Source organism: Galendromus occidentalis, unplaced genomic scaffold, assembly GCF_000255335.2.
Source record: "Galendromus occidentalis unplaced genomic scaffold, Mocc_1.1 scf7180000077434, whole genome shotgun sequence".
In the NCBI taxonomy this organism is placed as follows: domain Eukaryota; kingdom Metazoa; phylum Arthropoda; class Arachnida; order Mesostigmata; family Phytoseiidae; genus Galendromus; species Galendromus occidentalis.
The window spans coordinates 91,139-118,339 of NW_003805422.1; the positions used below are offsets into that span (position 1 = coordinate 91,139).

The 27,201-nt window shown below is 51.6% G+C and overlaps 7 protein-coding genes across 7 annotated transcripts; 2 read left to right on the forward strand and 5 right to left on the reverse strand.

Moving 5' to 3' along the window:
* Nucleotides 1-408: 408 nt before the first annotated feature.
* On the reverse strand, nt 409-3,355 carry Zn72D (Zinc-finger protein 72D). The gene is made up of 2 exons (XM_003742875.2): nt 2,614-3,355; nt 409-2,505 (listed from the first exon to the last, which is right to left on the reverse strand). The coding sequence occupies exons 1-2, from the start codon at nt 3,353-3,355 to the stop codon at nt 659-661; spliced, it is 2,589 nt and encodes an 862-aa protein (XP_003742923.1). The 3' UTR covers nt 409-658.
* Nucleotides 3,356-4,421: 1,066 nt separating this feature from the next.
* Nucleotides 4,422-7,002, reverse strand: Ssl2 (Strictosidine synthase-like 2). Its single transcript, XM_003742863.2, has 2 exons — nt 6,924-7,002; nt 4,422-6,582 (listed from the first exon to the last, which is right to left on the reverse strand). Exon 2 carries the CDS (start codon nt 6,579-6,581, stop codon nt 5,382-5,384), a length of 1,200 nt encoding a protein of 399 aa, XP_003742911.1. The 5' UTR covers nt 6,582; nt 6,924-7,002; the 3' UTR covers nt 4,422-5,381.
* A 1,221-nt stretch (nt 7,003-8,223) lies between these two features.
* Nucleotides 8,224-12,451, reverse strand: LOC100900590 (mediator of RNA polymerase II transcription subunit 25). The gene is made up of 7 exons (XM_018639350.1): nt 12,297-12,451; nt 11,507-12,183; nt 10,794-11,405; nt 10,542-10,693; nt 10,175-10,377; nt 8,912-10,065; nt 8,224-8,753 (listed from the first exon to the last, which is right to left on the reverse strand). Exons 1-7 carry the CDS (start codon nt 12,449-12,451, stop codon nt 8,224-8,226), a joined length of 3,483 nt encoding a protein of 1,160 aa, XP_018494866.1.
* Nucleotides 12,452-13,055: 604 nt separating this feature from the next.
* On the forward strand, nt 13,056-16,329 carry Nup75 (nuclear pore complex protein Nup75). The gene is made up of 11 exons (XM_003742877.3): nt 13,056-13,182; nt 13,407-13,630; nt 13,715-13,874; nt 13,960-14,083; nt 14,342-14,496; nt 14,597-14,800; nt 14,888-15,075; nt 15,206-15,374; nt 15,463-15,565; nt 15,694-16,058; nt 16,156-16,329. Exons 2-11 carry the CDS (start codon nt 13,431-13,433, stop codon nt 16,285-16,287), a joined length of 1,800 nt encoding a protein of 599 aa, XP_003742925.1. The 5' UTR covers nt 13,056-13,182; nt 13,407-13,430; the 3' UTR covers nt 16,288-16,329.
* Nucleotides 16,330-18,592: 2,263 nt separating this feature from the next.
* Nucleotides 18,593-19,327, forward strand: LOC100900878 (uncharacterized). The gene is made up of 2 exons (XM_003742878.2): nt 18,593-18,962; nt 19,073-19,327. Exons 1-2 carry the CDS (start codon nt 18,693-18,695, stop codon nt 19,325-19,327), a joined length of 525 nt encoding a protein of 174 aa, XP_003742926.1. The 5' UTR covers nt 18,593-18,692.
* Nucleotides 19,328-20,187: 860 nt separating this feature from the next.
* Nucleotides 20,188-22,756, reverse strand: LOC100901024 (glutamate-gated chloride channel). The gene is made up of 8 exons (XM_003742879.3): nt 22,704-22,756; nt 22,258-22,438; nt 21,727-21,950; nt 21,506-21,588; nt 21,312-21,409; nt 21,028-21,186; nt 20,557-20,754; nt 20,188-20,404 (listed from the first exon to the last, which is right to left on the reverse strand). The coding sequence occupies exons 1-8, from the start codon at nt 22,754-22,756 to the stop codon at nt 20,249-20,251; spliced, it is 1,152 nt and encodes a 383-aa protein (XP_003742927.1). The 3' UTR covers nt 20,188-20,248.
* Nucleotides 22,757-24,573: 1,817 nt separating this feature from the next.
* Nucleotides 24,574-26,068, reverse strand: LOC100901162 (rab-like protein 3). The gene is made up of 3 exons (XM_018639357.1): nt 25,323-26,068; nt 25,045-25,169; nt 24,574-24,941 (listed from the first exon to the last, which is right to left on the reverse strand). Exons 1-3 carry the CDS (start codon nt 25,615-25,617, stop codon nt 24,657-24,659), a joined length of 705 nt encoding a protein of 234 aa, XP_018494873.1. The 5' UTR covers nt 25,618-26,068; the 3' UTR covers nt 24,574-24,656.
* Between the last annotated feature and the right edge of the window lie 1,133 nt (nt 26,069-27,201).

Consider the following 27,201-nt stretch of genomic DNA (forward strand, 5'->3'; position numbering starts at 1 on the left):
GGAAACCTTCGTAAAATTTAACGCCTACAAATCTATCTAGGATCGGCCGAAATAATGATCTAGGTTTGATGGAGCGCGAGGGCCTTCTGACTTTCCAGCCCCGCGGTTGTCCCACGAAATTCTCCTCGGAACAAATCAGGCAACCGTTAGGTACACAACACCGCAAATACCATCTTCTCGGCACTGGTTTGCACGACAGCGTCTCGTCTACCTATTTCAATGGGTCTTAATAATACAGTAGGCTTTATAATGTTCATCATAGATAGATTAATATTATCATCAATAGAGAATTATTTCTGGGGCGCGAGATGTCGACTCGTGAAGCCTGACGAGCATTCGATCGATCGAGAGTTCCACCGGTCACAGCAAACGTTAAAAAAAGTAGGTATCAGGTGAACCAATCGTTTGTGATCAACACACCAGCTCAGAGGAGAGGCAAGCGCGGCCGTGCGAGCGGCGGAAGACCACGAGAACTCGTCCGTCGTGGATTCCCTTCGACGCAAAACACTTCCCAACGTCCCCATGCCTCCAAGCTCATGAAAGTAAAAGGGAACGTCTCTTTCAGATTAGCTATTCAGTGAACGAGCGAGTTTGCTTGCTGCTTGCTTGTGTGTCTGATTGAAGTATGTACATGGGTTTTCGCACGAGAAACCAATCCTCAATTGTTCACTGGAGAAGTTGTCGCATTGTCCGTGACGGGAGCACACTCAACAGTCTCAACTTCAACTTTAGAGCCGCCCTTGACCTCGAGATCCTTCTTGATTGCCTCCTCTTTCTTGTCTTTCTTACCGTCTGCTTCGCCGGATTCACTGCTATTGTCCAAACGACGTTTTCTATTGAAGTTCGTTTTGAATTTCGGCGTCGGGAGGGGTTCCATGCCGAGCACCTTGTGAATTTGTCGGAATGCGATCAATCGCAACGCGTGTTGAGCACTGGCTGTCATATCCTCACGGTTCTGATTCGAAAGGTGAGCTAGAGCGTCGGTCGGAGCTTTTTCGCAAGGATCGTGGAGCCCAGGACTGGAGCCCGGCAACATGATCCCGTAGGCGATCGCTTCCAGAACCCGACGCAGAGCATCACCGGGCTGTAAGGGCATATCGGCGGAAACGAGAACTTTCTCAATGAGCAACTCGAGCGGCCACATGTCCATCGCGTGCCAGGTCGGAACTCGACGGCAGAGGTCGCGGAAAATGCGCACCAACATCACGCACGACTGGAGGCTGCTCGCTCGCGCTTGGAACCACTTGGCGTGGCGGAGGTCGGCGAGGGCGGCTAAACACCGTTCTTTGTTCAGAACGTCAGCCGCTTCGGCTTTAGACTCTGCGGCGGTGTCGTCATCCTTACTACCACTATCCTTGACATCCGAATCGCGCATCACAGGTGACGTCAACGTAACTTTCACGGTTAATTGCGGATCAGCGGTCACAGTACGTACGAAAATCGACGCTTCATCAATGTCGGGTGTCACGGTGAATTTGTTATCGTGACCGGGCTCGCCGGACGCCTTATCGCTGGCGGCGGCGCGCTCCAGCTGCTCGGGTAGCAATTCGGCGACCTTGAGCAGAAGACTCTTGGTGGGCTTGTCGCCCGAGAGGACAACGAGGCCGACCTCGGTGTCGCCCGAGAGCAACAGGCCCTTAGCCAAGAATCCCACTCTCATGACACCTCGCAGCTGACGAGGCGGCAGGTCACCGCTATCGGCGTCGCTGGCTTCCTTTCTTTCGGCGTCGACGGTTTCGTCTTTGGTTTTTTCAGCCTCTTCCGAGCCAGCCAGCTTGTCACTGACGCCCTTGAGGGCTTTCTCTGTGTAAGCCACCAGAGTCTGTATCCGAGCCAACTCATCGTCGGGTGGATAGATCTCGGTGTGCTTTGTGAGAATGTGACGGTCGTCAGGGGTATCCGGCCTCCGGAAAGGGGGGCCCATCATAAGCATGAGGGATCGCGGGGGAGGCGGTGGAAGTCGAGGTCGCGACCACGGCGCGAACAGCATATCGTGAGGCCCGTTGAAGTTCCACTCTGCGTCCTCCCTGTCGCGGAAATGTCTTCCAGGCAACCCTCTCCTCATGGATGGCTTGATATCGACGACCAGTTCCGGATTGACCTTTTTCTTGTACTGTAGCCTGTGACGACGGCCTTTCATGTGCATTTCTTTGGCATTCGGGTCACTGAACTTGCAGTCGCACAGCTTGCACTGGAACGAAATCACTTTGCCCTCGGTGTTCCGGAGCTCTTCGATGTATTCCTGCCCGACCGGTTGGACGTCCTGGTCGACGATGTCTTGGAGGGTGAGTTTCTTCTCCTCGCCGCCGTCCTCGCCTTCCTTTCGAGCGACTCTCGTTCCGGACAGTATGACGGGGTCCGTCGACGGAATCGGCTTGCCCAGTTTCGTGTGCAGCTTGACAACCTTCTGGTGCTTGGCACCTCGAATGTGGGCAGCGTAGGCGTCAGCTCCGGTGCACGTCACATCGCACAGCTCACAGCGTAGGGACGTACCGTGGGAGGCGGGACGTCCAGCAGTGCCGGCCTTGGAACCTCCCGACGAGCTGGTCCCTGGAGTGGGCTCGGCTTGAGCCGTGCTCGCGGCACCCGTCGTCGTTGCGGTGGCACTCGCGGTGCCGGACGAGGAGGCGGCGGCACTTTTAGCCGCAGCTTCTTTCTTCTTGTGTTTCTGACCCTCGAGGTGCTCCTTGTAGGTCTGAGGTCCAGCACAACTGATCTTGCAGACCTCGCAATAGTGCAGCTGCTGGGGCTTCGGGGGCAACTTGGGTCGGGTCTTCACTCCACCCATATTGGACTTCCGACCCAGTCCACCGCCCCCGACGGCTTGCGGCGGCAAGTTCGCCGAGTATATCGTCGCTGCCGTCCACGTATTCGCGGCAGCGCTGGCCACGGGCTTGTTGTTCGGATGCGACGAGGCCGATGCCTGATACGCCGACGAGCCGTACGGCGAACCTTGCGACGAGTAGACCGAGTAGTTCTTCGGCGTTGGGGCCGGAGCCGAGTTCGACGATGGGGTCACCGTTCGGAGGGTGTTGTAGCTCGAGAGCGAAGACTGATAAGACTTGCCGGCCAGCGGAGCCTGCTGGGAGTAATGCGACGACTCCGCTTGGTGACCGAAACCCTGTTGATAGTACGACGAAGCTTGCGGCTTCGGCGTCTCGTACCGTTGGTTCTGTTGCGGATATTGTTGCTGATAGGATTGATCGTAGCCGGGATACTGTCTCTGAGACTGCATCTGTTGCTGCTGATACTGTTGTTGGTTCGGATTCCCGTAGCCGGTCGGAGGAGAAGCGGCGCCGTAACCGGTATTGTTGCCGTACTGGTTACCGCCAAAACCGAAATAACTGTTCGACATTTTCAGTTGGTCTGTGGTTTTCTTCTCTCGTAGAGCTGCCGGGATCGATCCGGTGGATGGTTGTACGAGCGAACGAACGATTGTTGGCGTCACCCGCCCTCAATGCGTACCTGACTGAATCTGATGGTGTGGATCTGGAGCTGTTTCGAGTCGCTGATCTCTAGGCTCCTCTCCTGATGACTGAACAACACAAAAACGAAAACCGGTGCTTCCACTTTCGACGCTTCCGGTTACCCAGAAACGAAGCGTCACCGATTTCAGGTAGGAACTCAACGCGACCCCTCGATCGGAAGCGTGCGTTCGTCGTTCCTTTCGATCGGGAGAGAAGAACTGTGATTAGGCCTAATGGCGGCCGATCGACGAGAGCACTGGATCGAATGAGACTGTTTATTTTCGTGATTTTCCAAAGGAAGCAAAGTCTCCAAGCCCCGGTCCCGAACTCGAATCTCCCGGAGGAAGTTCCGAGCCGCGTCTGGGAAACGCCGGGGGCTCCCCTCGATCGCTCAGCTTGCTTTCCTCGTGATTCCGTGTTTTGGCGGGAATCAATTTTCGAAATTATTCGACGGCCGCGGGCAATGTTTTGCTTGACGGAAAGCGAGAGTATGGCGATTTGCCGATCTCTGGCAACTGGGCTCGAAATCATATGGAGAAAAAGAAGAACATGCTCGATTTGAGACGGGATTGAGCAGAGTGGATTCCGGTGTCGGGGAAAATTTGTTACGACTCTTCGCCGAAAAAAGAATCCACAGGATTTCCTGAGCATCCCTCCTTGATGGGAGCCGATGCGCGCTCTTCGAGCTTCTTGCTTGTTCAGCGCGCGAGCGCGAATGCTGGGAGGTAGTGATTCGGAGCACTGGCTTCCGCGATAGGTTTCCAGTCAGAAGATTCGGTGCTCTTATCCTGGAGCAAATATCCTCCGCTGTGCGAAATCTGGACTCCCTGTGAGCGGGACCATCCGAGCCCGCGTTTGCTCGTCTCGCACATGAGAATGGAGTCAGCTAGCTGCAGGCATTTTCTGTGTGGATTCTCGAAGTCGTATCCGAAAAGAAGGGATTGTCGACACAGATGGTGTAGAAATTTATTCTGAAAATCTTCGATTCACAGTAATATACCAATCGTGGGTGATTTATCCCCCAGACGTCAGAGTCAATCGTGGGACAAGAAGCCGAGCCAAAATCTGTTTCCCTATTGTGATCTGCGTCAAGATATTCAGATGAACAAACGCGAAACGCGATTTCGAAAACGAGTCTTGAACTTCAGTCTAAAATTGGGACGTGTACCCATTACCTAAGATCAATATCCTCTTGCTGCTTCCCGGAGAAAACTCAGGAAACTTCCCTCATCAACGTGTCTTAATCAGTCCTGGAGAACTTCTAGAGCAGCGTTCGCCGATCCCCTGTAGTGCGGAATTCGTTTGGCGAACGGGAACATCTTATGAATAATTCTATCTGGGTCAATTCTGATTTGTTTAGATATACGGTCATATATCCGACTTCCTATGATGAAAGAGCTCAGCTTTTAGGCACAATCTGCACAACCCGGTGTCGTCAATCGACACAGAACGGTTTCACGAGTAGGTAATTCATCTCAAAGTTGTAGATACAAGTATGCTGGAGAGTCACGAAGAGGTATAGATATTTCATTGGTGTAAATGACAAGATCTATCCGAGCCAAAATTCGGCTTCGCGTCTTGTCTCAATGGCATTTTCGTGTCATTTGAATCATCAACAAACAACGACCACACGGCGTGATCCAAGAAGTATGTAAGTATGTATGTAGACGAATATTGGCCGAGGTCCCTTCGGAATCCAATCGCAGGGTATGACGTTCCTCAACGGAGATGTTTCGATTTCTTCATACCCGGCTTGCCTTTGAAGAGGATCTTCCGTATAAAAGAAATATCCGCCATCGGTAGAGGTTTCCGCAAGCGTCTCATGGTGCACGGCGCTCGTGTATGCCTTTGCGGAAGATACTTCTGGAGCAATTTCATTTTGCACATGATCTGCTCGCTCCGCATTTCGTAAGATCAATCGAGTTTGATTTTTCCAATGAAATCGTTTTTGAACGATCCGAGATACAAATGACCATCGTGTTCGAGCACCTCTGATATAAAGTTAATTCTACCCGAAGGAGAGTGGAACGACCTCTTCACTGCTCCCGTCGCGTCTAGCTCGACAACTAATCCGTATTTGGGAATTTGATCGTATAAAACCCAACCATTAGAGAAATAGGCCGCCAATTCGTATAAACTTTCGATTTCGGTCAGCTTTGCCAGAAAGCGAACGCCTTCACCGATAGCGTACATTACGCGAATGATTCCGAGTCGCACGAGAGGGTACTTGGAAACATAATCGCCTAGCGTACGCCGCGCTCGACCGTTCGCAAACGCCACCCAGTAGCCCCCGGACGTGGACTTGCGAATGTTGTCCGGCTCACCCGGTAAGTTTTGAGCAAATACATCGTGAGTTCCCTGTTTCTCTCCCTGCAGATGGTATCGGAGAATCCTGAAGTTTCCCGTCTCGGAGACCAAGAGCGCCTTTCCGTCGTGGGTGAGCTGGACTCCGTTGGGGCAAGCGAGATTCTCCATGAGGACGCGCATTCGGCGCTGAACGGGGTCGTACGACATCACTCGGCCGGACGTTTCGTGCTCGAGTAGAGACCAAACGATTTTGAACAGCGGGTACTTGTTCGATGATTCCGAAAAATAGAGGACGCCGCGATTATCGGTGTCGAGATCGTTGATCAGCTGCAGTTTTTTCCCCTCGACTTCAACGCCGCGCGGTACCATGAGATGGGCTTCTCCGTTTTCCGTGTCGACCAAATAGATACCGTGGTAGGCATCAGCCACTAGTAGTTTTGTGCCATCGAAATTCACTCGCAGGCCTAAAACCCGGCCGCAAGTCTCCTGGTCGTAGAATCCTTTGCAATCTTTGCCTATGCGTGTGATTTTCTGTATGCCAGTACCTTGAATAGCTAAAATATAGCCGCCGTAGACTCCGGTGTAGATTATTCCTCCATGGATATCCAAGCTCTCAGGCCCTAGAAATTTCCCTTTGTGCAACATTTCCACGGACTCGAGCAATAAATTCTCTTTCAGACCTCCTTCGAGCTCCTGGATAGCGACATCGAAGGACTGTGGCTCGAAATTGATGTTCCATGGGTAGCATGCCAGGATAAAAATCAAAATTACGTGCCAGACAAGCACTTTGAGCATGAGAACCAACATCCTGCAATAGTGAGAAGTGACCCTTAGTAAATTCGGAATCTGTGAGGTAGACACATGATTGAAAATACGTATGTCAAGAATGCACGTGTAACCGCCGTATCTCTGTCATTGATTCCCCAAGAGCCCGGTCTACGCTGCCCGAGCTCCTAGGAAAATGAATGTTCCGGCATCCACGTATGTATCCGGAACAGCAACTGGATGCCGGAAATTCTCGTCATGAAGGCATGACGGCATTTCAAGGGCATCGGATCTATTCCAGTATCCCATCCTTGTGGCCAGCGTAGATAGCGGTCAGAGCCATGATTTACGAGGAGCGTCCTGAGATTATGTACTCCCACAAACCTGGAACTCGTTGCTCAGTGCATTCCTGACTGAAGGTTTAAACGAACGAAGAGATCCGCTATCGTTTCTCGTTTATCTTCTCGGTCTCAGCTGTGTTTTGATTGTCAAAGGAGGGGAGAGGGCTACCGAAGAGAGAAGAGTGTGTGAGGCGGTCACCACCGAGAGAGGGAGCCGGCATCTCCCCTTGAGAATTTGCTACCTAGGCCTCTCATCCCAGCTGCGGGACATCATATGCCGATTCCACGTAGTATGTCCCTGCTTCGGAATGTGCTCCGCGAATGAGGCTCACTCTCGTCCTTCCGCTCCGGGTAATTCAGAATACGAGTCAGCACAGTCAATCAGCATCGAGTCTCAAATCGAGGTGTGCTCGTATTTCTGAGGAAATCGGTATATTTTTGGTGCCCTACCGCGGTACTCCGCTGGGAACTAAGAAATCCAGAGGTCGATGCCGACGTCACTCACTCATGTTGGGGAATTCCCACATCGACTTTCGAACAGCCTCCCTCAATCCTTCTGCGTGGGGGCGACCTACATGGAGAGCAGGTCAATCGCCGTCAATTCATCTCCGAAGCGAGCGCTCTGAGCCCTGGCATCCGAGAAAGTCATGTTTATTGTAGACGAGAAACGCTTCGAAATACATATACAACATTATCGAATTTGATAGATTACCAACCTATTCACTAATCGCGTTATTCAGAATAAGTGATGAACATCTTTGTACAGAATTTAAATGTGTTTTCGTCGGAGTTGCCTCGCTCCTCAAGGTCTCTACACACCTCCGCAACTATTGCTAAATTGTGCAGGCATGATTCGCATCCCCTGATGAACACTAGGATGCGCGAATCGCTCTTCCGGACGTTCGGAGAAACACAAGAATTGTGTCGCGACTCGGGGGTAGAAGCTGACTCTTTATATTCAGAATTTCCCTCTTTGTACAAGTGAGCTAAACGGGGGAAGGATGAACATTGCGCCTTCGCTACTTCAGGGCGCGGGGCCCTCGTTCGGCGCAGGTCTGTGGTATCCGAAAGAGGCGATTCGCAACTATCTAGGAGAGATTCCGACCGAAAGCATGACCGGGGATGGTGTCTGACTCAGACATCTGTACAGAAGCGTTCTTGAGAGACTTCTGCTCATTTCGAAAATAAATTCCTATGCGATTCTCGGATCTGCTCGCTAGACGCCCCCGACTAAGGGTGGGCGTCAGAGCTCTCGAGCAACCTGCGATCTATTCGATGCAATTGGGTTCATGTATGTACACGTTTGCGCGGGTCATTACCTCCTTGCTTCCTGGAGCATCATCTCAGAATTGTTGGTTATAATTCTGCATGTACTGCTGGTTTTGTTGGGCGTACATCTGCTGTTGCTGTTGTTGTTGTTGCGTCGGCGGCTGTTGGCCTCCGCCCGGGGGTCCGGGCATCATCTGACCTCGCATCTGCTGGGCTTGCACCTGGGGCTGAAGAAGATGTCTCAGCTGCGGATTCTGCGGTACCTGCCCTCGGAGCATCTGCATCGCTGGACCCATCGCTCTAGCGCCGCCTTGTCCAGCCTGGGGCATCATCGGACCCACTTGGTTCCCTTGGACTGGCATATTCTGCTGTTGTTTATACTGCTGCTCTTTCTGCTGCGCTGCTTCCAGTGTTGCCCGCAACTGCTCTATTTTGAGCAGATTCTGTTTCCGCTCGTTATCAGTATAGGCGTATTCACCGGATGGGCCGGTCTGGGGCCCCGCACCGACAGGCCCTCCTCCAGGTTGCATCATCCCGCCACCTTGACCTCCAGGGAGCATCCCGGGATTGCCAACACCCATCGGACCGCCAGCGGGATTCATACCTGAAATATATTCGGTCAGTTTCGATCTCTTTCTGGATAGGAAAGTTCGACTCCCAGCGGAGGGACCATCCCTATAGATGAGATTCCCATCCGGAGAGGTCCGAGAGGGCTACCTCGACCAGGAAATCGAATGGGAGAAAACCTGCGATTCTACTCACCAGGACCGCCCACGTTCTGTTGTTGCGGCATTCCCATCCGCTGGTTCATCTGACCGTGTGGTGGGCCTCCCATTCCCATTTGGTTCATGACGCCGCCGTGCTGCATCATGGGCTGCTGGCCCATTCCCCCGATGGGTCCTTGTTGACCATCGATTGGTCCTTGCTGATTTACCATGGATCCTTGTTGATTGCCCAACGGGAGCTGCTGATTGCTCATCGGACCCTGTTGATGTCCCATCGGTCCTTGTTGATTTCCCATCAATCCCTGCTGATTCCCCATTTGATTCTGCTGACCACCCATCGGACCCGGCTGATTGCGCATAGGTCCCTGCTGGTTTCCCAAGGGTCCCTGCTGGTTGCCTATAGGACCCTGCTGGTTGCCTATCGGACCCTGCTGGTTGCCCATTGGGCCTTGTTGATTTCCCATCGGACCTTGATGACTTCCCATCGGACCTTGTTGATTACCCATATGCGATTGCTCCACTTTTATCATGGGTCCTCGTTGATCACCCATCGGCCCCTGCTGGGGTCCCATGTTCCCCTGCTGAGCCCCGAGGGGCCCTTGCGCGCCTCCCATGGGTCCGTGTTGATTCCCCATGGGCCCTTGCTGACCACTCATGAGTCCTTGCTGGTTGCCCATCGGACCTCGTTGATTGCCTATTTGATTCTGATGACCTCCCATCGGACCCTGTTGATTAGGCAGATGGGGAGATTCAACTTTGATCATCGATCCGGGTGGATTTCCTTGCTGCGCCCCCATCGGTCCCTGCGGTCCGGACATTGGGCCCATATGACCGACCATCGGTCCTTGAGGACCAACCATGGAGCCCTGTTGCCCACCCATTGATCCTTGTTGAGCGGCCATGACGTTTGGCTGGCCGCGAAGATTGCCCTGGGGCAAGATATTCATCTGGTTGGGCATTCCTCCTGGCCCCATTTTCTTCTGCTGTTGCATCTGCGGTTGTTGCATCTGCCGTTGAGAGTTTTTGTGGTTTTCAAACACCTGTTTTATCGCGTTGAGAAGATTGTCCTGATCGTTTGCAATCAATCCCATGAAAGTGTTCTTGTCCGACATGTAGACCACGATCATGACTTTGATATCACACGGCGGGGAGTTCAGGTGGATGAAGCCAAGGAAAGAAGTACTCATCAGCCTGGAAGAAATTTCGGAGATCGAGTCATGATCACATTTTCGATCGGCTTGCCCTCCCTCAGGGGCCTCCGGCAAAGGCTACGCGGGGAAATCTTCGAGGAAGAACTCACCTGCAGAGATTCGAGAGAGGGCTCTCTGTGGCGCCAGGAAGACCTTGCTGGGGCTCCATCGGTTGAAAATTGAGGAATACACAACGTGCTGCGTTCTTCACGATTGGCATGACGTTCATGAGTAACGCCCTGGGTAGAAGCTGAAGTGACATCTTCTCCGGCCACGTGTTTCCGTTCACTTCGGGTTCCGAGCCTTGGCTCACCTGATGAAAGTAGCGTTTCAATTTACGACGGCGACTTCGCGATAACTATTCTGAGGCCTGCAGACTCTCTCCGTCGGCAAATGCTGCGGAAGCTGCGAGGACGAAATTTTTCCGATCCCAAATCGAATCATATCGTGCGTCGCTAGAGGTTCGGGGCAACTGACCTGCGAGGAGATGACACACTGTAGTTTGAACATACTCCTCGGCGCCGAAGTGTTCCGGTCGTGATATTCTATATCGCCCTGCCATATGATTTTGCGGGTCGGTCCCTGGTGTTGACCCGAGGGACCCATCGGCATCCCACCTTGATTGACACCTAGAATGATTCCACAAGTCAGAATATTTGGAATAGACATCCTGGAGGTTCCGGTAGAATTATTTGCGTTGCAAGGTACGCAGGTTACTGGGAAACTCACCCATCATGTGCTGATTCCCTGGGCCAACAGCGTTGCCCTGGTTGGCGGGCATGGACTGATTCATTGGTCCCTGATACATCATAGGGTTTTGGTTCATTTGGGGGGGTCCCTGGTTATTCATGGGACCCATCCCGCTCATCATTTGTTGTTGCTGCTGCTGCTGTTGTTGTTGATGCTGCTGCTGCTGCTGCTGCTGCTGTTGTTGTTGTTGCTGTTGTTGCTGCTGCTGCTGCTGATTCGCGTAGGCCATTCCAGGCGAGCCCTGATTCTGATTCGGCGGGCCTCCCATTTGACTAGGACCAACCATTCTTTGTCTGTACATTTGATTCTGTTGAAACTGACCCGGGTTCTGGGCCTGCATCGGAGCGGTACTGAGTTGACTTTGCAGCAGCGACATGTTCGTGGGGGACGGAGTGGAAACAGGGGGCGACGGGTTGTTCCAATGACCCCCATGACCGCGACCTCCTCCGCTGGGACTCCTGACCTCTGCATTGAATTGCCGTATGTTCACGTTCGGAGGATTGGGTTGATTCATTCCTCCCATCTGCGGGGGCGTCGGTGCCTGACCTCTTTGAGCGACCGCCGGAGGGCCCACTGGCGGACCGACAGGTCCTGCGGGAAAGATGAATATGTAACTGGCGCTCGACACCGAGGACCAACGGAACGAATCTCGAAATTCGGTCGGAGATCTATTCTGAAGCTCGCGGACTCACCTTGTTGAGGAGAGGGAACACTTCCGGGCTGTTTGAAAATTTTCGCTTCCCTGGGTGGAGAACTTCCAGGCGGCGCGGCTCGTTTCTGACCAGCTATGGGACTGCGCGGCGAGGCGGGTGTCGGTTTCGTTTCTGGTGGAGGCGTGACCGAGCGTTCTGCGAGTGCGAATCCATTCGGAAGTATGAGATGTCGTTTGTCCTTTGCGTAGTTCTTGCTTAGCGTCCCCATGAGATCGCCGCCCGCTCTCTCGAAGAGCTTGCATAGTTGCGGTATTTTCCGGGGGCATATGATGGTCAGGCTGATCGACCTCTCTTGCATGGTCATCGCGATTTGGTCGAGAGTCTGCCCGTGGAAGTTCATAGTTTCGAGGACAGGCAGCTGGTACGGCGGCGAGTTGCATACGAGAATGCAATGCTTCGATCCCTCTTTATTCCCACCCTTGAAGGCAGATAGGTCTTCGAACACCTGCAGAGCCGTGGCCATTCCTTCCGTGATATGAGAACATTGTTCCGCCGCTCCACCGGCGAACAGCAACTTGTCGAAAGCCGACAGAATTTTCCCTATCGATGACGTCGGCGGAGTAACAGTTATGCAAGCCGGATCCGGAGCGGAGTCCGCCGCGGTGAAAGTCAGCAGTGTGTAGGAACAATTGATTATCGAGTCGTATCCGTAGTCCCTGCGAAATCGGAAACATAGTTTGAGTCTCTCAGTCCGCACCAGCCGCTCACTCTCGACACGGCCTGCCTTCCTGGAATTCCTCCACCCACAGATGAGTGTAATTCAGCATACCTGTCATCGGCCGGAGCTCCATTGAAAAGCTCCAGAGTAGGAACTATGTAGTTTGTTTTTATGCTCTCCACGAACGGAAAAAGGTTTGCTGTAGCTTCCACGAGAAGGACAACATCAGAACCCCAACTTCCGCCGGAGTTTTCGCTCACGACCATGGTTTCGTTTCGGGAAAGTCACCTGAAGAGTCGAAAAATTTAACATCTTCGAACGACATCAGACATTCACACTGATGCGAGATGTTTGCATCATATGAGCTGCTTCTCCGAATGAGCGACAGACTGTCATCTAATAAATTGGCATGCAGAACCGCCGACAGGAAATGCTGGTTTTCTGTGATGGGACACTCACTCACTCGACAAGCGTATGACACTAATGCCTCGCTCAGGTGCACTACATCAATCGCAACCTCTCCTATTTACACTTCTGGATTCACTGATGCTCCTTGTTTTTCTCTACTCTGAGAGGAAGGTGAGGGGTTGCAGCAGCCGCGACGCCGCCGTATATCGCAACCCTCCACGGCTTTCGAAACATGGGACACGGGTGACTGGAAACCAATGATAAGCTCGAGCCAAGAATGATTCTCATGTGGCGACCTCCATTATTTCCTTGACTCTCCACTCTTGATGCTGAGTCGGGGATTCGGACAGGACAAATCTGTGCGCCGAGATTCATGTCACGGAAAAGGTCCGGAAGAAAAGCCCGCCAGAATTCAAAAAATCTTAGCGCCATTTTCAGCACCGGCCGGAGTGCTAGTCTCGCATGAGACGGCGAGAGTTCGCCCAAATCGCTTTCGTTGCGGCTAAAGTCCGAGTCCGTGTATCGTTGTTCTTGCCACCTGAATAGGTGAGGAGGCCAGAGGAATTCCCGATCTGGGAGACCCACGAAGGTGAGCGTCCTGCTCAAAATTCTTTCTTGGATCACGCCGTGCCGGCAAACCGGTGGACTTTTCGAATTCTATATAGAAGCGAAGTGCGAAATCGCGCTGAATCAAAGAGTCGTGGACCTTGGTTATTTAGATCAGTTCCTGGTTCGGCATTTCGAATTAGCTGGGCGCTGAACGGGTACCGGAGGCTCGACATATCTAAAAACCATTATTGCGCCTTTCCGTAGTTGCGGTTCCATCCACAAAAACACATGAGCGCGATGTCAACCAATCTCAAGGCGCCACCTTTCTCAATCACATCGTCACTGGCTCTCGGGGTCGCAGCTGGAGCATCGGCGAATCATGTCAATCTCGTGGGTGACCGAATCGATGTACCTCTCAGATGTTTCATCGCGCACACCGCAGGTGTCTTCAGAGCTTTCAAAGCATCTCTGCAGGAGAAGCAAGACAGGTGACTCAGTTGGGACGAAACGGATTCCGTCAGTACTCGTAGTCGATGAATAAGACTCTAATAGAATCTCTTGCCGGACCACAGACGTCGACTCATCCCCAAAGTATCGAAATTGTACCGTTCAGCCATGGCTCAGCTGAATGAATCGAATTCACAACTTCCTGTCTTCCGATTGGTCGAGAGTGTTTGGCATCTCTGCGAGATTCTCGTCATCGAGCCGCAGCCTTCGGGAGTTCTCATCCAGGTGGGCTCTCCGTACAGGCATCGGTGCATAATTATACTACAGTTTTGATCTCTCCATTTCAACTGAGCTCCTGTTTTCCGACCAGCAACTCCAACAATGGACCGCCCTCTTGACGTCGTCGACTGCAGAAAGACTATCGGACTTGACGGATACGCTTGCCCAAGACGAGGAAAAGTTTTGGGACACTTTTTTCATCTTGATCAGTCATGGTGAGAATCGGGGACGGGAGTTCCATGGTGTACAAATTCTCTCCAAAAGTTGGAACGGCAGCAAATCGAAAGAAGCGGTATGACAGTGTTGGCCAATTCGACGTAAAGTGGAACCGGAGTTAACTGTATCCCGGCTGAGCGGCGTGAGCTCCCGGCAGAGAGAAGAGGTTCGAGAGGAGTTCCTTTTTCGGAAATTCCTCTTCATCCTCGATTTCTACACGTCACGACTCTGGGAAACGACCGCTTTTATTTTTCTAGGACAAATCGAAGATGCCTGCATCATACTCCGGCGGCATCCTCACTGGCCGAGAGAAGATTTCACCTTGATGGCGAAAATCCTCGAGAGCATTCCCGTAATGGGTGACAGCGCTCAAATACCTTTGCAGTTCCTTGAACAATGGAAAGTGTGGCAGGTTCGTTCAATTCCGAAAAGTTCACTCAGCGTTTTATCCATTGAAATCGAAGACTTCTCCTGGTCCGCGACTCTCTGACATCAGAGGCTCAACGCTTCAGGACACCGTGAAACAAGTTGCTGCGGAGGCTCGCTTCGGCTTGGACACACCTTTCCACTCGGCATGTCTGCTATTGACCGGGAACGCAGCGGAATTCGAGAGGAAGAAGCATATTTTCGATTCCTGGTTCCACTTCGCCATTGCCAAAGCTGCCTATGCTCAGCCCTTAGTCGGGGTTTCCGATTTGGCTAAACTCGCCGATCAGGTGAGTTTCCGCAGAATGTGCTGCCGGATCCATCTACTATTCTGGGGTCGCTATATCATCGAGCCTGAGAATCTTGCTTCTCCACAGACTCTGAGCTCGAGCGGCTTCATAAGCTCGGATCCCTTGAGTCAATTGGTGCTAGCTCTGTTCAAATTGGACTTGCAAAGCTTTTTAAGACAGCTGGCGGATCTCGATGACTTCTGGTGGACCGGAGCTCACTTGCTGGACCTCCTCGTCAACAGCGCCGATCTGCAGACCTACAACATCGTCAACGTGTAAGTGATTCCGTCGACCTTTCGGACATCTGAGGGCGAATTCACGATCCGAGACCGGACGTCTCGTCAATTCAGATACCTCCGTCCTGTTGTGCCCATGGGTCGCACTTACGGTTCGGGGAAATTCCAGGGAAGCACTGCATGAACAGTTTCTGAAGGACTACGCCCTGTTGCTCTTGTCTCAACGCTCTTTGTGGGAGACTGCTCTCCTCTACCTAAGCAACTGTCAATGCTGTAAACAGAACAAAGCCATCCTGACCGAAGCCCTCATCAGCCTTTACTGCCCGACGCAACAAAAAGTCAGCTTTGTACAGGGACCCTTAGCGAGAGATTTGATACTTTATCTTATTGGTCGAAATACCAACTCCGAACAATATCATCTTTCAGGCATTGAAAGTAGTCGCCATCGCGGAGAAGCTAGGATTGCCCGAGGCAGCAGCGTCGATATATCGTATGCAGAGCATGAAATGGATAAAGGAGGGGAAACTTGGTGAGGATGCCCGCGATATCTAGATCGTTGCTCGCGGTCGGAACATTGGCGGTACAAGTATGATTCATACATCCGAGACTGGGTTATGAGAGACGACGATCTGAGGTTTCTGTTCGGTGCGGTTTCAGATACTGCGTTGACTTGGGCGATTCGATCTCGGAATTCACCTCTCGTTTCGAGGGTGTCGGAATTGATTCTGGCCGAGTTCTTGGAAACTGGTCGCATAAGGAGCGAAGACCAACTCAAATCCCTCGGTCAGGAGATGCTCGTCAGCGAGCGTTTGAGTTTTCTCGCGAAGTACAGTGAGTTCCACAGAGTTCGAGAATCGGACCCGCAACAGGCTTGCGACCTCCTTCTCTTTCTCGTGGACTCGCAGTGGTCGCCAGGGTTTTTCCTCAGCCAGTTGTTGAGAGACGCCGTCGAGCTTCTTGAACGCGACGAGACTAGGGTCAAGAACGTGGCTCATCTCCAGAGACTCATGTCGTGCCTCCAGGTACACTATGCGCTAGCAGCTGAATTTTCCGGGTGACAATGGCGATAAGTTGAGACCATGACGAGACTCAAAACCGAATGCTTTCTGCTCTCCTCAGCGCGTGCTCAAGGAACGTCCGGCCGAAGTGAAGAAACCTGTCCTGGATCGACTCAACTTCGCCGCGAGCAAAAAGATGGCGCAGTCACTACTGGGCCTCATGCAAACGACCAACCAACATCTTCTATTCTAGAGACTTCGCTCAAGTTTGTATAATTCTATCAATTTCAATACTCCCAATAAAAGTCACTGTTTACGTGGGACATCAATGACTCTTCGATTATCCCTGACCTGACATCCGAAAATGAGATGTTTTTCGACGAGCCCCGTGTGTACAAATGGCGGCCGTGGGCAACATGTTTCTGGATGATTTCATATCGCAGGAGTTATTCTCGTCTTTCAGGCGTCGTTTCAGTACGAATTCATTCGAAGCAAATCACCTTAATTCGTCCCGCAGTCACGAGAGGTCTGCTACGATCTGAATACATAATTACGAGCGAGCAAAGTGTGCAAAGCTTCAACTGCTGCACAGACTAATTGGGCTGAGATCGATACGCCGACTCGGTCGACTCAGGCTCAGGATTCAATATTTTCACAATCGCTGCTCTTTCTGCCAATATCTAACTCGATTCGTCTTCCCCTCGACGGGTTCTCCCGGAGCGGGGCTCCGACCCGGAGAACACCTCAATGGGTATCTACGATCGCTTTCATCCCATGGGAATCGACTTGATCCAGCGTCAGCCTTACACGGGACTCGCTGACGAAGCTTAAGTTCTCGCTTTTCGATTCGAAGCGGGAGAAGATGTTCGAAGAATCGTCTCCCAGAGTTGCTTGTTAGTTCGGAAAAGAAGGGGTGAAACTCCATCAGCTTCGAATGGTTGAGCGATCGAAGCGTTCCATCCCTCTATATCAATTCCCCCTCCATGGTGGGCAGCTCAATTTCACGCCTTCTGGCTTGACACCTTCCGGTCATCCCATTCGAGCGATGAGTTTTCAATCAATCTTGTGTCGATTGATCCTCGACCCGAAGTCGCCAAGCGAGTCTCGACTCCGGAAGGTTAGCCGACTAGGGATCTTTGGTTGTCCTCCACAAGTCCGTCCACATACGGTCGAGAACCCGGGATCCGGCCGGTAGACTGAGGGTCCGGCTCCGCGCGGGAAGACACCGCGCAAGCGCCGGTCGGAGACGGCTGAGCGAGCTGACGAGCGAACATTGAAGTTTTCTCTATAGGAAGGACAATGCACCAGGACTACAAGTGCTTCTAGAGAACTTTCGAATGTTTCTTTGTGAAGTTCACAAATCTGAAGCAATACTTGATCATCGTGGCCTCGAGCCAATCTCTACTCCGGAGAGCGCCATCTAGCGAGCGCCGCACGAATCAGGTGGGTTCCCGAGAGATCGAGAAAAATCAGAAAGCTTCGGCCGGCTGGTCGAGTTCCTCGGGAAGACTTCGACGCGGAAAGACTGAGGATTCTTGACGAGGCTCGTTCACCCCTTTTCTTTACTCAGTCAGTCAACATCAGTGAGTCCGTCGAGTACTCGGAGGGCTCGCTATCATTTTCGTGAGGAAGGAAGAAAATCCCGCAGCGCCGCGAGCACGAGGGCATTCGTGATTCCGGAGAGTTGGAGTTTCCCGCATCGGCGTCATAACGGGGGAATCCGGTAGTACCATGGCCGGGACATACGAATTCGATCGCTTACAGGGATGGGATCCCTCGCTGAGCGAATTCGTGGCGGAAAGCTCGATGGAGCTCTCAACGGAAATACCTACAGCCGCTTAAGCAGTAAGGCTCCTTCGAGTGGATTTCAGGAGATGCTTCATCTCGATTAGCCCCTCCTTGGGAGAATTTCTGACGTGAGCGTGGTGGAGGATGTCCGAAACGAATTAAAGATTTGAGCTAGGAAGCTAAGTTAGAAGCACATGCTCCGTCAAAGCGAGCGCGGGAACGCAGTGAGCGCTCGACAGGCTCGGCATTCCAAGATACCGATTTGCATCTGAGACTCGAGCTTGATAACTTCACACAACACACATCCTTGAGGTTGTAAGATGGGTGGCGATTACTTGTAGGCTTGTAGTATGCATCAGGTGGAGGCGTTCGGAATATAAAGAGAAACTAATAAAGTCGCGCGGATGTCGTAAGATTCGATATCTATTTTCCGACTTCTCTCCATACTCGAAAAAGTCCCGGACATGACTATTCTCCAAGTCGTCCTGACTCCCTCCACCCCTGCTCAGTCGGCGGCTTATCCGACCGCTCGATGCCGACACTGCGAACCTGGAATGAAGCTCGCTCGCGAGGTTCGGCTGCTGCTTGAGCTTTCTAGATGAGGACCTGCGCATGAAATGAATCCCTTGGATCATCGCGAAACTCTCCGAGCCTAGAGAAGCGTTCCGGCGTTTTCTCGATTTCTCGCGAACACGCATGAAACGTCTGGCGCTCACTAGGTGGCGCTCCTGACGGTATATAACAGGCCAGCTCGCGCACTTTCTACATCAACCACCTCAGGACTAAGAGCTTCCTCGACAACTATCAAACTACTGACGACGCGCCGCACTTTGTGCATTTCTCGTGAACCGCTTACTATTGAGTGCCACGATGTTTGCTCGTCAACTTTGCCGCCTCCGACCCGCTCTCACGCGCCGTCTTCCCGTGCGATCCCGGCACATGAGTTTGCCGGCGGAATTCCGGGCCTTGGATCGAATGATGGACGATTTCTTCAGGCAGCCCATGATTCTCAGTCGGCCGAGCTTCAGACGTCGAGACCTGCTTGGCGAATTCGAATCCAGACTACACCTACATGAGAACGACGGAAAACTGATTGCACAAATGGGGTTGCCCGAAGGTGTGAAGCCAGAAGACGTGAAAGTAAGTTGCCGATCTTTCTGATCCCGATAGGCTATCGTTTCATGAGAGATATTTTTTCCAAGTAAGATCCCTGTGTTCAAAGACCTAATCGTTCCCTTCCGAAATTCCAGATATCTCTCAAGGATGATTGTTTGAGCGTCTCCTTCCGCTTCGAATCGAAAAGAGAGAATTTCACGTCGGTCAGCGAGTTCCATGAGAAGCTGAAGCTCGATCAAGTCGATTTCGAAAAAATGGAGGCCATGGTTGATACGCATGAAGGCGTACTCAGGATCGAAGCTCCGCTCAAGGATAACAAAGCCGGCGAAAGTCAAGTCAAACTGAATATCGACAGGAGCGGCGGAGACAGCAAGAAAATTGAATCATGAACCTGTCGTGTCGGTGCTTTGATCTCAATTATTTTTAGTCGAACAGTGTGTACAGTAGTTTGGATATATCATGCAGCGTATTCGCCTCCACAAGGGATTTGTACCTGGAACTGGAATGTGTGACTTGATTTGATCTGTAATAAAGCGTAGTTTCCTTCGTATTCTGTGAGTTCTCCATTCGCTTAGACTCTGGGCCCTGACAGATGTGAGACATCATGGAGCACCGGCAAGCGTCTGCGCGCTCATGCCGGTCAAACATGTGTGTATTCCTCACACGGGAAGCATTGAGAAGTCTCGAGAAGATTCTCCGAGAACAGAGCGCTCCGTCCGGGCTCCCCTCGCTGAATGAATAGAACACCATCTCTGAGACAGACGCAAGCTCTGACTCGTTCAGCAGGCGAAGCATCGAGAATCATCTTTCCACGGGAAGAAAGATTCTTCGTTCTCTTCATCGAGGGCTTACCCGTCGGTCGGGAGCAGCTCTGTCCTGACGAGGATTAGATCCACCAATGCCGGATGGGCGGATGTTTGGGGCAGTAAGATATTGACAAGATGCAGTAAGCAATGAACTGCGATTTCTTTTCCAACAGTCGAGATCGGAACCTTCGCGGTTCCCGGTGAGAAAGGACAGCTCATGAATAAGACTCACACCGTTTCAGCGCCTTTCTTATTTCGAGATCTCGAATACCTACGGGATATGATTGGCTTGTTTTCGACTCGCTTTACATCGAAGTGAGACAATGAGTTTTGTACTAATGATACGAGTGTAACACGTTCTGTGGTTTCGGCATCTCTCTCATAGAAGCCGGAACCCGAGACTGACCGACCCCTGGATAAAACATTTCGGCAGTGTTGTTGACTTCGATTCCTCTTCCGAGATCCGGTCGGCTATCTCGTTTGATAGGGTCGCTGTGTTTTCGATCAATAGATGAAATACGCAAGATTGAAGATGATGATGACAATGAAGAACACGACGCGCGCAAGGATGTCGAGGTTGCTAACAGGGTAGTGCCGTATGGTCTGTCGAGCGTCCTCTCTGAAGGAGCTCCCCGCTAAACCGCCCGCACGACTGTTCAGCTGGAAAGGGATTGAACATGATTGAAGCTATTCTGGTTTTCAGAATGCATTTACCTCAATTAATTAATTCAGGTACAGTAAATCGCGGCAGTGAAGAAGCTCGCTCAATCATTCCGCTTCGGAGACAAGTGAAGTAAGGCAAAACAACCCACCTTCTCGCATCGCTGCACCTCGTGCACATAGACTAGTACGATGAACTCGAATAATGAGCTGACGGCTATGATCAGACAGCCTATTACCCATTGGTGGAGCATGGTGTTGGATAAATCTTTATCGAACGAAAACGCGTAGTGCGCCAACAACAACGTCGGGAATAGATGCAAGAGCGTCCGCACAGCAGTGACCGTATGCTGGAGATGAATGAAAGAGGTTTTAACGAGGTTTCCATTTAAGGAACATCCGTAAACGCTCCGAGGCAGAGCTCTGCATCTTTCAGGGGAAACGCTTCGTAGGGAGCAGGAGTTGCCTCTGAGCCTTCGGGAACGGGGAGCAGGCGAACGAGTGACCTTGACGCAGAGAGGACAGACCCGAAGTGTCGGATCATTGTCATCGACCCCAAAGAATCTGAGGACCATTCCCGTTTCTGAAACGAAGTGTCGCCTATCGGATCGGCTGATATTCACCCTGACGAAGAATCCTGCGTAGGTTATCAACACCAATATCACACAGGGTGCGTAAACTTTCACGACATATATGCCCAAGCTCCTTTTCAGGAAGAACTGCGCCTTGATACAAGTGTATTCTCCCGTTGCGGTTGTCGATGTACACGACCTAGTTGTCACCTGCCGGATGTCGAAGATAAACAACAAGAGTCATAAACCGAGCTCATCGTTCGATTTCTCCTCTTGAACCCTATCTCTTCAATCAGGCAGGGCTCGAAGCGCCTGAAAATCCGTCGGAAGCTCACCTTGTCCAAATAGATATCGTTGGAAATCTGTTTTATGTTTATTTGCACGGGATCAGTCTCATTCCACCAGAAGACCAAGTCTTCCGTGGTGTGAGCGTCTGGAAGCAAGAAATTATATGGCCGTCCCCCAATAGCTCAGAAATCTGGATAATTGTCACGGTCTAAGAAGGAAGAATCGAATTCTGAGAACTCACAGCTCGCAGCGATGAGTTCACACACCGGCGAATCGAACGGGAACTGCGCGAGATCAATGAGGCAATTCAACTTGGAACTTATCCTGAAAGATTCGATGCGGAAGGTAGGAGCGATGCAGCTTGAGTTTCGTTCGCGCTGGGAGTCGGCCTCGCTGCTCCGTGCTCTCGACACGATTCAGAGTGAAATTATTCGCAAGCCCCACGTGCTCCTAACGCCCTACCTTGTGCTGTAGAGAACATCCCCTTTCGGTCTGAGTCGAATCAGAACGTTCGGTAAAAGGAAATCGTGACGTTCGGTGCGTACTTCCGAAGAAAGGAACAGATCCGGTAGCCATATGTCTGATGGCTTACTCAGAAGAACATACGGTAGGTTGTCCGACTGGTTGACGTATGACAAGCGGGGATCATTCCATTCCATCCGGAGTGTGAGCTGAGTATCTAGAAGCTAAGGGTACTCCTTTGGAGTACGAATCATCGGTATCGATCGCATCCTCTCAATACTGCCGAATGTTGAAAATTATAATTCCTCTGCTCCGGAGTAGAGCCAAAACTCACAGAGAGCTACAACGGTGATTATTATCCGAATCTAATATACTCCTACGGGGATTTTCGAAGGGGACTCTTGAACCGGTACAAAGGGAGCGTAGGCAACAAAGGGGCTCTGACCGCCGATGATCCGATATAATTTAGAGCCGTCACGTAACGAGCTGACTCGGTTAGGACGTCACGCATGGCTCACCGGAGGAACTCACCATCTGAGGCTGATCGAAGCGAAGCCTGCGTACAAAGGCATTCACCTTGACGTGCACAGGCTTATAGTCGCATGTTTTCTGATCGCAGTCAGGTCCGCTTGGTGCTCTCATCCGCGCATCGTATTTTTCGGGATCGATGAGGGACGTCACTACGGCGTGAGACAGCTCATTGCGTGTCAAGCTGAAAGCAGGTTCAAAGTCAGTGGGTACGTCGCTTCGGGGTCGAAAAAAACTAACTTCCCTTCAACGTTCCAGCTCTTCGAAGGTAGGCGAAAATTGAGCTGTTTAGGTGATTATTGATCAGAGGGAGGGCAAAATCATCGGTCGCGAAGGATTCGGATGGAAGAAGAAAGACGCGCGTACGCGGAGCAAATCTCGTGTAGCCCTCAAGCTTCCCCGCAAACTTTCCCCTCTGTCCCTGTCGCAAATTAGTCTGTCTTAATTACGCTAAAATTAGAATCGGAGTGTGTCCGAGGTCGCCTGCAGGCAGTTGCGCCATGGTGTCGGTCAACTATTAATAACCGCTCCTGAGGGATCAGGTTGGGGTTCCTCTGATATCGAGAGGACCGACTCTTCACAAAACGTAATCAAAATATTGCAGTTACGTGGAGGTCAAAGTACATCATCTCGAGAGACATGAGCTTGCTCCCTGAGTCTCTCTCTCTCTCGATTCTACCCCGATCTAGTATCGAGAAAGAAGAAGGGGGCAGATGCTACGCACTTAAATGGGAGCTTACTCCAAGGCTTGAGTATCGACAATGATCGAATGGCCTCTGAACTTGAGCCCGGAGATGAGGGGCAACTTGGCGTTTCGAATATTAGCCACGAAAGAGGAACGACTTCTGATGACTCGATCTCCAGGTATCTGATAATGGTCGCTTATAGAATGGAGAATATAAATTTCCTCCATCTTGTCTCTCCATCCGCTCGACGGAAAAAATCCAAGAGCAGAAACCTAGGCCAGCTCAAGGACTCCGATTGCTCCAACCGAGTATTCGCTCCCAATTCTATATATAACCGAATTTGAATCGCGCCTCATCAGGAAGTCTGTCGCAGTCGTTAACAGCCGCTCGGATTCTGCCTCGGAAGCTGTGGGAAAAATGGCTCTTCGCACTCGAAGTATGTAAACGCAGGGCGGTATTCACTGCCGCATGGTCCGTGTTGGAGGGTTAAATTTAGACTGGCGCGCGAGCGCAGACCTTAACCTACTCTGGTGCTCTACTCGCGAGCTTTCCTCTGACCACTTGCGAACAATGTCATTGCGTAAGAGCGAAATGATTTCCCACGCCTCAGCTCCTCAAACCGAACCCTCGAATGGGATCCTCTCACTTTGTCGTCCGAGATCTTTCGGAAGCTCCGAAGCCTTACTCACTCTTCAGCGTAAGAACTCCCGGCAACAATGCAGAGAAGCAACAGAACTGAGTCTCTCATTGTGCTGGCTGGCAGACGGGCCGACTGCCAGGTTTCGAAGAACGTCCTACGGGGTGTCAGTGGCGAGGATGCCGGAGGTGGAACACGGAGGATGAGATTCTCACAGGAGGAAGCATAACAATAATCCTAGGTGGAGTCAAAGTCCAACGAACCGGGTGGAGGTCTTCGCTCGGGGGAGGCCGAGCCGATAGACGACGAGCGCCTTGAGCACTCGAATGTCCTCTCCTCTTTGCGCTATCACGAACCTACAGGAGAGGGTCCGGGCTCTGCTCGCTCATGGCCCGAGCGACATTTCTGTCGATTCGACAGCGCGTAAATTCAGCGAGTCGGCTCCGCTCGCCGAAATTTCTCTCGTCAGCCCCATCTCAGATGGAAGAGAATTAATCGGAGGTATATGCACATATCGCGGCTGGGAAGTCAGAGCTAGAGTCGGAAAAAAATCGGACCTGAAGAGCATCTCGATTTTCGGGTCTCTTGGACCAGCTGGCTGGGCTGCCAGCGGGATACTCAGAGGGTGACGGAATATGCACCAGCGGAGCATGACGTATGGGGCACCGGCATTATCGGAAATCACCGAACGCTAGAGTAAAGTCACCCCGGGCGACGATGACTCAGAGATACCTGGACAACGGTCTCCGAACAGCCTGAGTACATTTCATCTGATGGTGTCATCAGTCGTGCTTTCAGCGTGAAGATGGACTTGGACTTCGAGCGCTAAGATTGACTTTTCATTTTGCTCAAATGTCTCGCTAAAGGCGCTGCCTTGAGCCGCATCTCCGGTGGAGTCAGAAGCGGGTATCAGAAGAACACAGATTGATAGGCTGGAGAACTTCCGGAGACCTCCCACGCCTCCTTCGAATAAAAAAAATCCTCCCAGTCGATACACTCAACAAAAATATTCATTTATTTATTCATCCCATCCTTTACCGCGCCTCACTGACATGTCCTTCTGAATCGGAAACTTCATGCTAGTCGAGGTGCTGAAGGTAGCGCGGAGAAGTCGCTGGTCTCCTCCTATCCCCTACACACGTCGGGGGAGAACTCTGGATGCTCTCAGAAAAATATCTCTTCTCGATGACTTTGTCAAAGAAGTACGATAGTTTGACAGCGTTCGATGACCCCGGATCCAGGCCATGGCTCGTTTCCGAGAACGAATCGATGAGAAGCTCTTCCGCGCCGCAGAAGTCAGCGATCGTCAGTCCCCTGCGTTCCGTTTTCTGTAGTGCTTTTGTGCCGATAACTAAAACAGGGACCTGGAAAGAAAGTCATCCCAAATATTCCACGAACTCAAACGATCGACTGTCCCCCGTCCGTAGTTCCGGGAACGTCAGTAACTCTCAGAAAGCCGATACTCACTTGCAGATCAGCGAAAGTCTCGGCGTCGAAATGCGCTCGCTCGCGTTGCGAGAAGGCGTCGGCTAACCACATTTTGAGGTTATCATGACTTTTACTATTCGTCAAGTCGTACACGAGTATTACACCTGGAACAAGATGTACCTCATTCAATATCTCGAAAGTGTCGGGAGGCCCACCTCGTAAATTGTTATTATTCTTATAATTTTTTGTTTATGGAGCTAAGGAGTATTGCGAAGGACTTTTTGGGATGTTGATTGAAGATAGAGCGAGGCGCTTACCGTGAACGGACTTGTAGAAAACTCGACGGGCTTGAGCATGCCCCGCATTGCCTCCGATTTCCCATAGCTCCACAAAGAAGGTTCTCTGGCTGTTCGTGCCGGGCTTGTAATCGTGCAGTTTTACTTCCACATTACAACCGATTGTTGATGGCCGGGCTCGATTTGCTGGCTTACCAGTGCAAATCAAATTCACCGCCGCTGATTTGCCGACGCCCGAATCGCCTAAGACGAGCACTTTGACTCGTTCCACACTCGGATCCATTCCGCTCTTCGGGGATGTCCTTACTCTCCGCATCACAGTTCAACTCTTGTCCGAAGATACGCCGTAGCTGGTTGAGGAAATTGAGAACTCCAAGAGTTATTGACGAAGGATTTCGCAATCTGCAAGTCTCGTCGTAGCGGCTCGAACAACCTGGACGGCGATCTTGGAATTCGTCTCAGTCGTGTGTATTATGGAGACACGTCTGTCACGCATTCAAGGACTTCAATTTAGTTCGGGATACTTTTCAGGTGGGAAGTTCTGACGAACTCAGCACTTTTCCTTGTCAACGTCGCATAGGCGAAACACCATTCTGACATTCTGTCCTGGAAGGAAAACCGAGTCACACGATTCTGAGCATGAGTTTTTCCGAGGACTGCCGAATATGTGTGACAGAGAGAGTCACTTGTACGGAACTACAGCTGGAACCGGTGGACGGCTCAAGTCTCCCCTCCCAACCGGGAGCACGCCACAAGCCCTACGTGTTTACATTGATGAACGCATTTTTAGCGGGGAGAATTCTGAGTTCAGCGGGGCTGGCGACTTGGTGACTTTACCTGCTTTGGCGAGTTATTCTGGGGTGACGGCGGAATCGATCTAAGTAAGAGAAGATTCTTGGACCGAGTAGTAGACTGTATGATGCGGACCCGGACTCAACGCGATATGGATACCCCATCACAAGATAGCGAGATGAAGTGGATAGGTGTGCACTCTTGGACAAAACAAAGCTTCTTACAGAATACGACCGAAACTTGAGCGACTAAGATCGGAGAGCTCATGAGAACCCATTCAAAACTGCATGCACACTCGGAATTTTTTTTCTATTCATTTATCTCGTTTATTAACGGGGCTCTACTGTGGGAAATTTTAATTAAGCCGCCATTGGAATCCGTATAAGTGGCCAAGACGGGCCTACTCGCCGATTCGTCGAGTCGCACGCCCCGCTGGACTCAGAATTCTCCCCGCTAAAAATGCGTTCATCAATGTAAACAATTAGGGCTTCTTGTGGCGTAGACGATTCTGGGAAAAAATAATCGGCTATCGGTACCGTACTAGCACTCTCATCAGGTTCAGCCGAGGTAGTCCCTGTGCGACACCTCCGCACCGCGCGGCGGGTGGCCGCGTCAAGTAGGCCACCGCCCGTGCAGACATTGCAGGATCTCCACAGAGCCATCAATTCCCAAGACCTCGAAGGCTATACGCGGACCATAGACGGGGAGCGGATGATCAGCGTCCGGTTGGAGGAGTTCGGCAGTGTTCTGATTACCACAAGACGACAGCTCGAGACTTTGACGCTCACTACGATCCTCCAGGCCGACGCCACGTATAAAATCGTCCGCCGTGGCCTGTGTCGGCAGCTCTTCACAATACACGGCAGTTGGGATGGATTTGCGAGTCCTTGAACTCCTAAGAGGAACATGCAAGAAAGACTATATCGAGGAAGACTAATGGATATAGTTTCAATTCAAGAGGACATCTCGATTCAAAGCTCACGGATATAGGTCAGGATGCATCCTACATCGACGTCTACATGTGTCGGAGGCAAAATCATGTAGCCGTCAATGACGACCACCGATTGCACATTTGAACCCTCTCAATCGGCTGAACGTGTGCATGTGG

What these genes read in the sequence shown, in the direction of transcription:
- LOC100901162 (XM_018639357.1), bottom strand. Translation starts at nt 25,617, where the DNA reads ATGCGGAGAGTAAGGACATCCCCGAAGAGCGGAATGGATCCGAGTGTG. An exon ending in TTTCTACAAGTCCGTTCACG is followed by an intron (nt 25,170 to 25,322) that starts GTAAGCGCCTCG and finishes ATCTTGTTCCAG; the next exon opens with GTGTAATACTCGTGTACGAC. An exon ending in AGACTTTCGCTGATCTGCAA is followed by an intron (nt 24,942 to 25,044) that starts GTGAGTATCGGC and finishes CTTTCTTTCCAG; the next exon opens with GTCCCTGTTTTAGTTATCGG.
- Nup75 (XM_003742877.3), top strand. Translation starts at nt 13,431, where the DNA reads ATGAGCGCGATGTCAACCAATCTCAAGGCGCCACCTTTCTCAATCACA. An exon ending in TTTCATCTTGATCAGTCATG is followed by an intron (nt 14,084 to 14,341) that starts GTGAGAATCGGG and finishes TTATTTTTCTAG; the next exon opens with GACAAATCGAAGATGCCTGC. An exon ending in ACCTACAACATCGTCAACGT is followed by an intron (nt 15,076 to 15,205) that starts GTAAGTGATTCC and finishes GGGAAATTCCAG; the next exon opens with GGAAGCACTGCATGAACAGT.
- Ssl2 (XM_003742863.2), bottom strand. Translation starts at nt 6,581, where the DNA reads ATGTTGGTTCTCATGCTCAAAGTGCTTGTCTGGCACGTAATTTTGATT.
- Zn72D (XM_003742875.2), bottom strand. Translation starts at nt 3,355, where the DNA reads ATGTCGAACAGTTATTTCGGTTTTGGCGGTAACCAGTACGGCAACAAT. An exon ending in CGCCGCCTCCTCGTCCGGCA is followed by an intron (nt 2,506 to 2,613) that starts CCGCGAGTGCCA and finishes CTGCTGGACGTC; the next exon opens with CCGCCTCCCACGGTACGTCC.
- LOC100900590 (XM_018639350.1), bottom strand. Translation starts at nt 12,451, where the DNA reads ATGGTCGTGAGCGAAAACTCCGGCGGAAGTTGGGGTTCTGATGTTGTC. An exon ending in AGGGAATCAGCACATGATGG is followed by an intron (nt 10,694 to 10,793) that starts GTGAGTTTCCCA and finishes GAATCATTCTAG; the next exon opens with GTGTCAATCAAGGTGGGATG. An exon ending in AGTGTGTCATCTCCTCGCAG is followed by an intron (nt 10,378 to 10,541) that starts GTCAGTTGCCCC and finishes TACTTTCATCAG; the next exon opens with GTGAGCCAAGGCTCGGAACC.
- LOC100901024 (XM_003742879.3), bottom strand. Translation starts at nt 22,756, where the DNA reads ATGGCGCAACTGCCTGCAGGCGACCTCGGACACACTCCGATTCTAATT. An exon ending in ACGCAGGATTCTTCGTCAGG is followed by an intron (nt 20,755 to 21,027) that starts GTGAATATCAGC and finishes ATTCATCTCCAG; the next exon opens with CATACGGTCACTGCTGTGCG. An exon ending in AGGTGCAGCGATGCGAGAAG is followed by an intron (nt 20,405 to 20,556) that starts GTGGGTTGTTTT and finishes ATCCCTTTCCAG; the next exon opens with CTGAACAGTCGTGCGGGCGG.
- LOC100900878 (XM_003742878.2), top strand. Translation starts at nt 18,693, where the DNA reads ATGTTTGCTCGTCAACTTTGCCGCCTCCGACCCGCTCTCACGCGCCGT. An exon ending in TGAAGCCAGAAGACGTGAAA is followed by an intron (nt 18,963 to 19,072) that starts GTAAGTTGCCGA and finishes CCGAAATTCCAG; the next exon opens with ATATCTCTCAAGGATGATTG.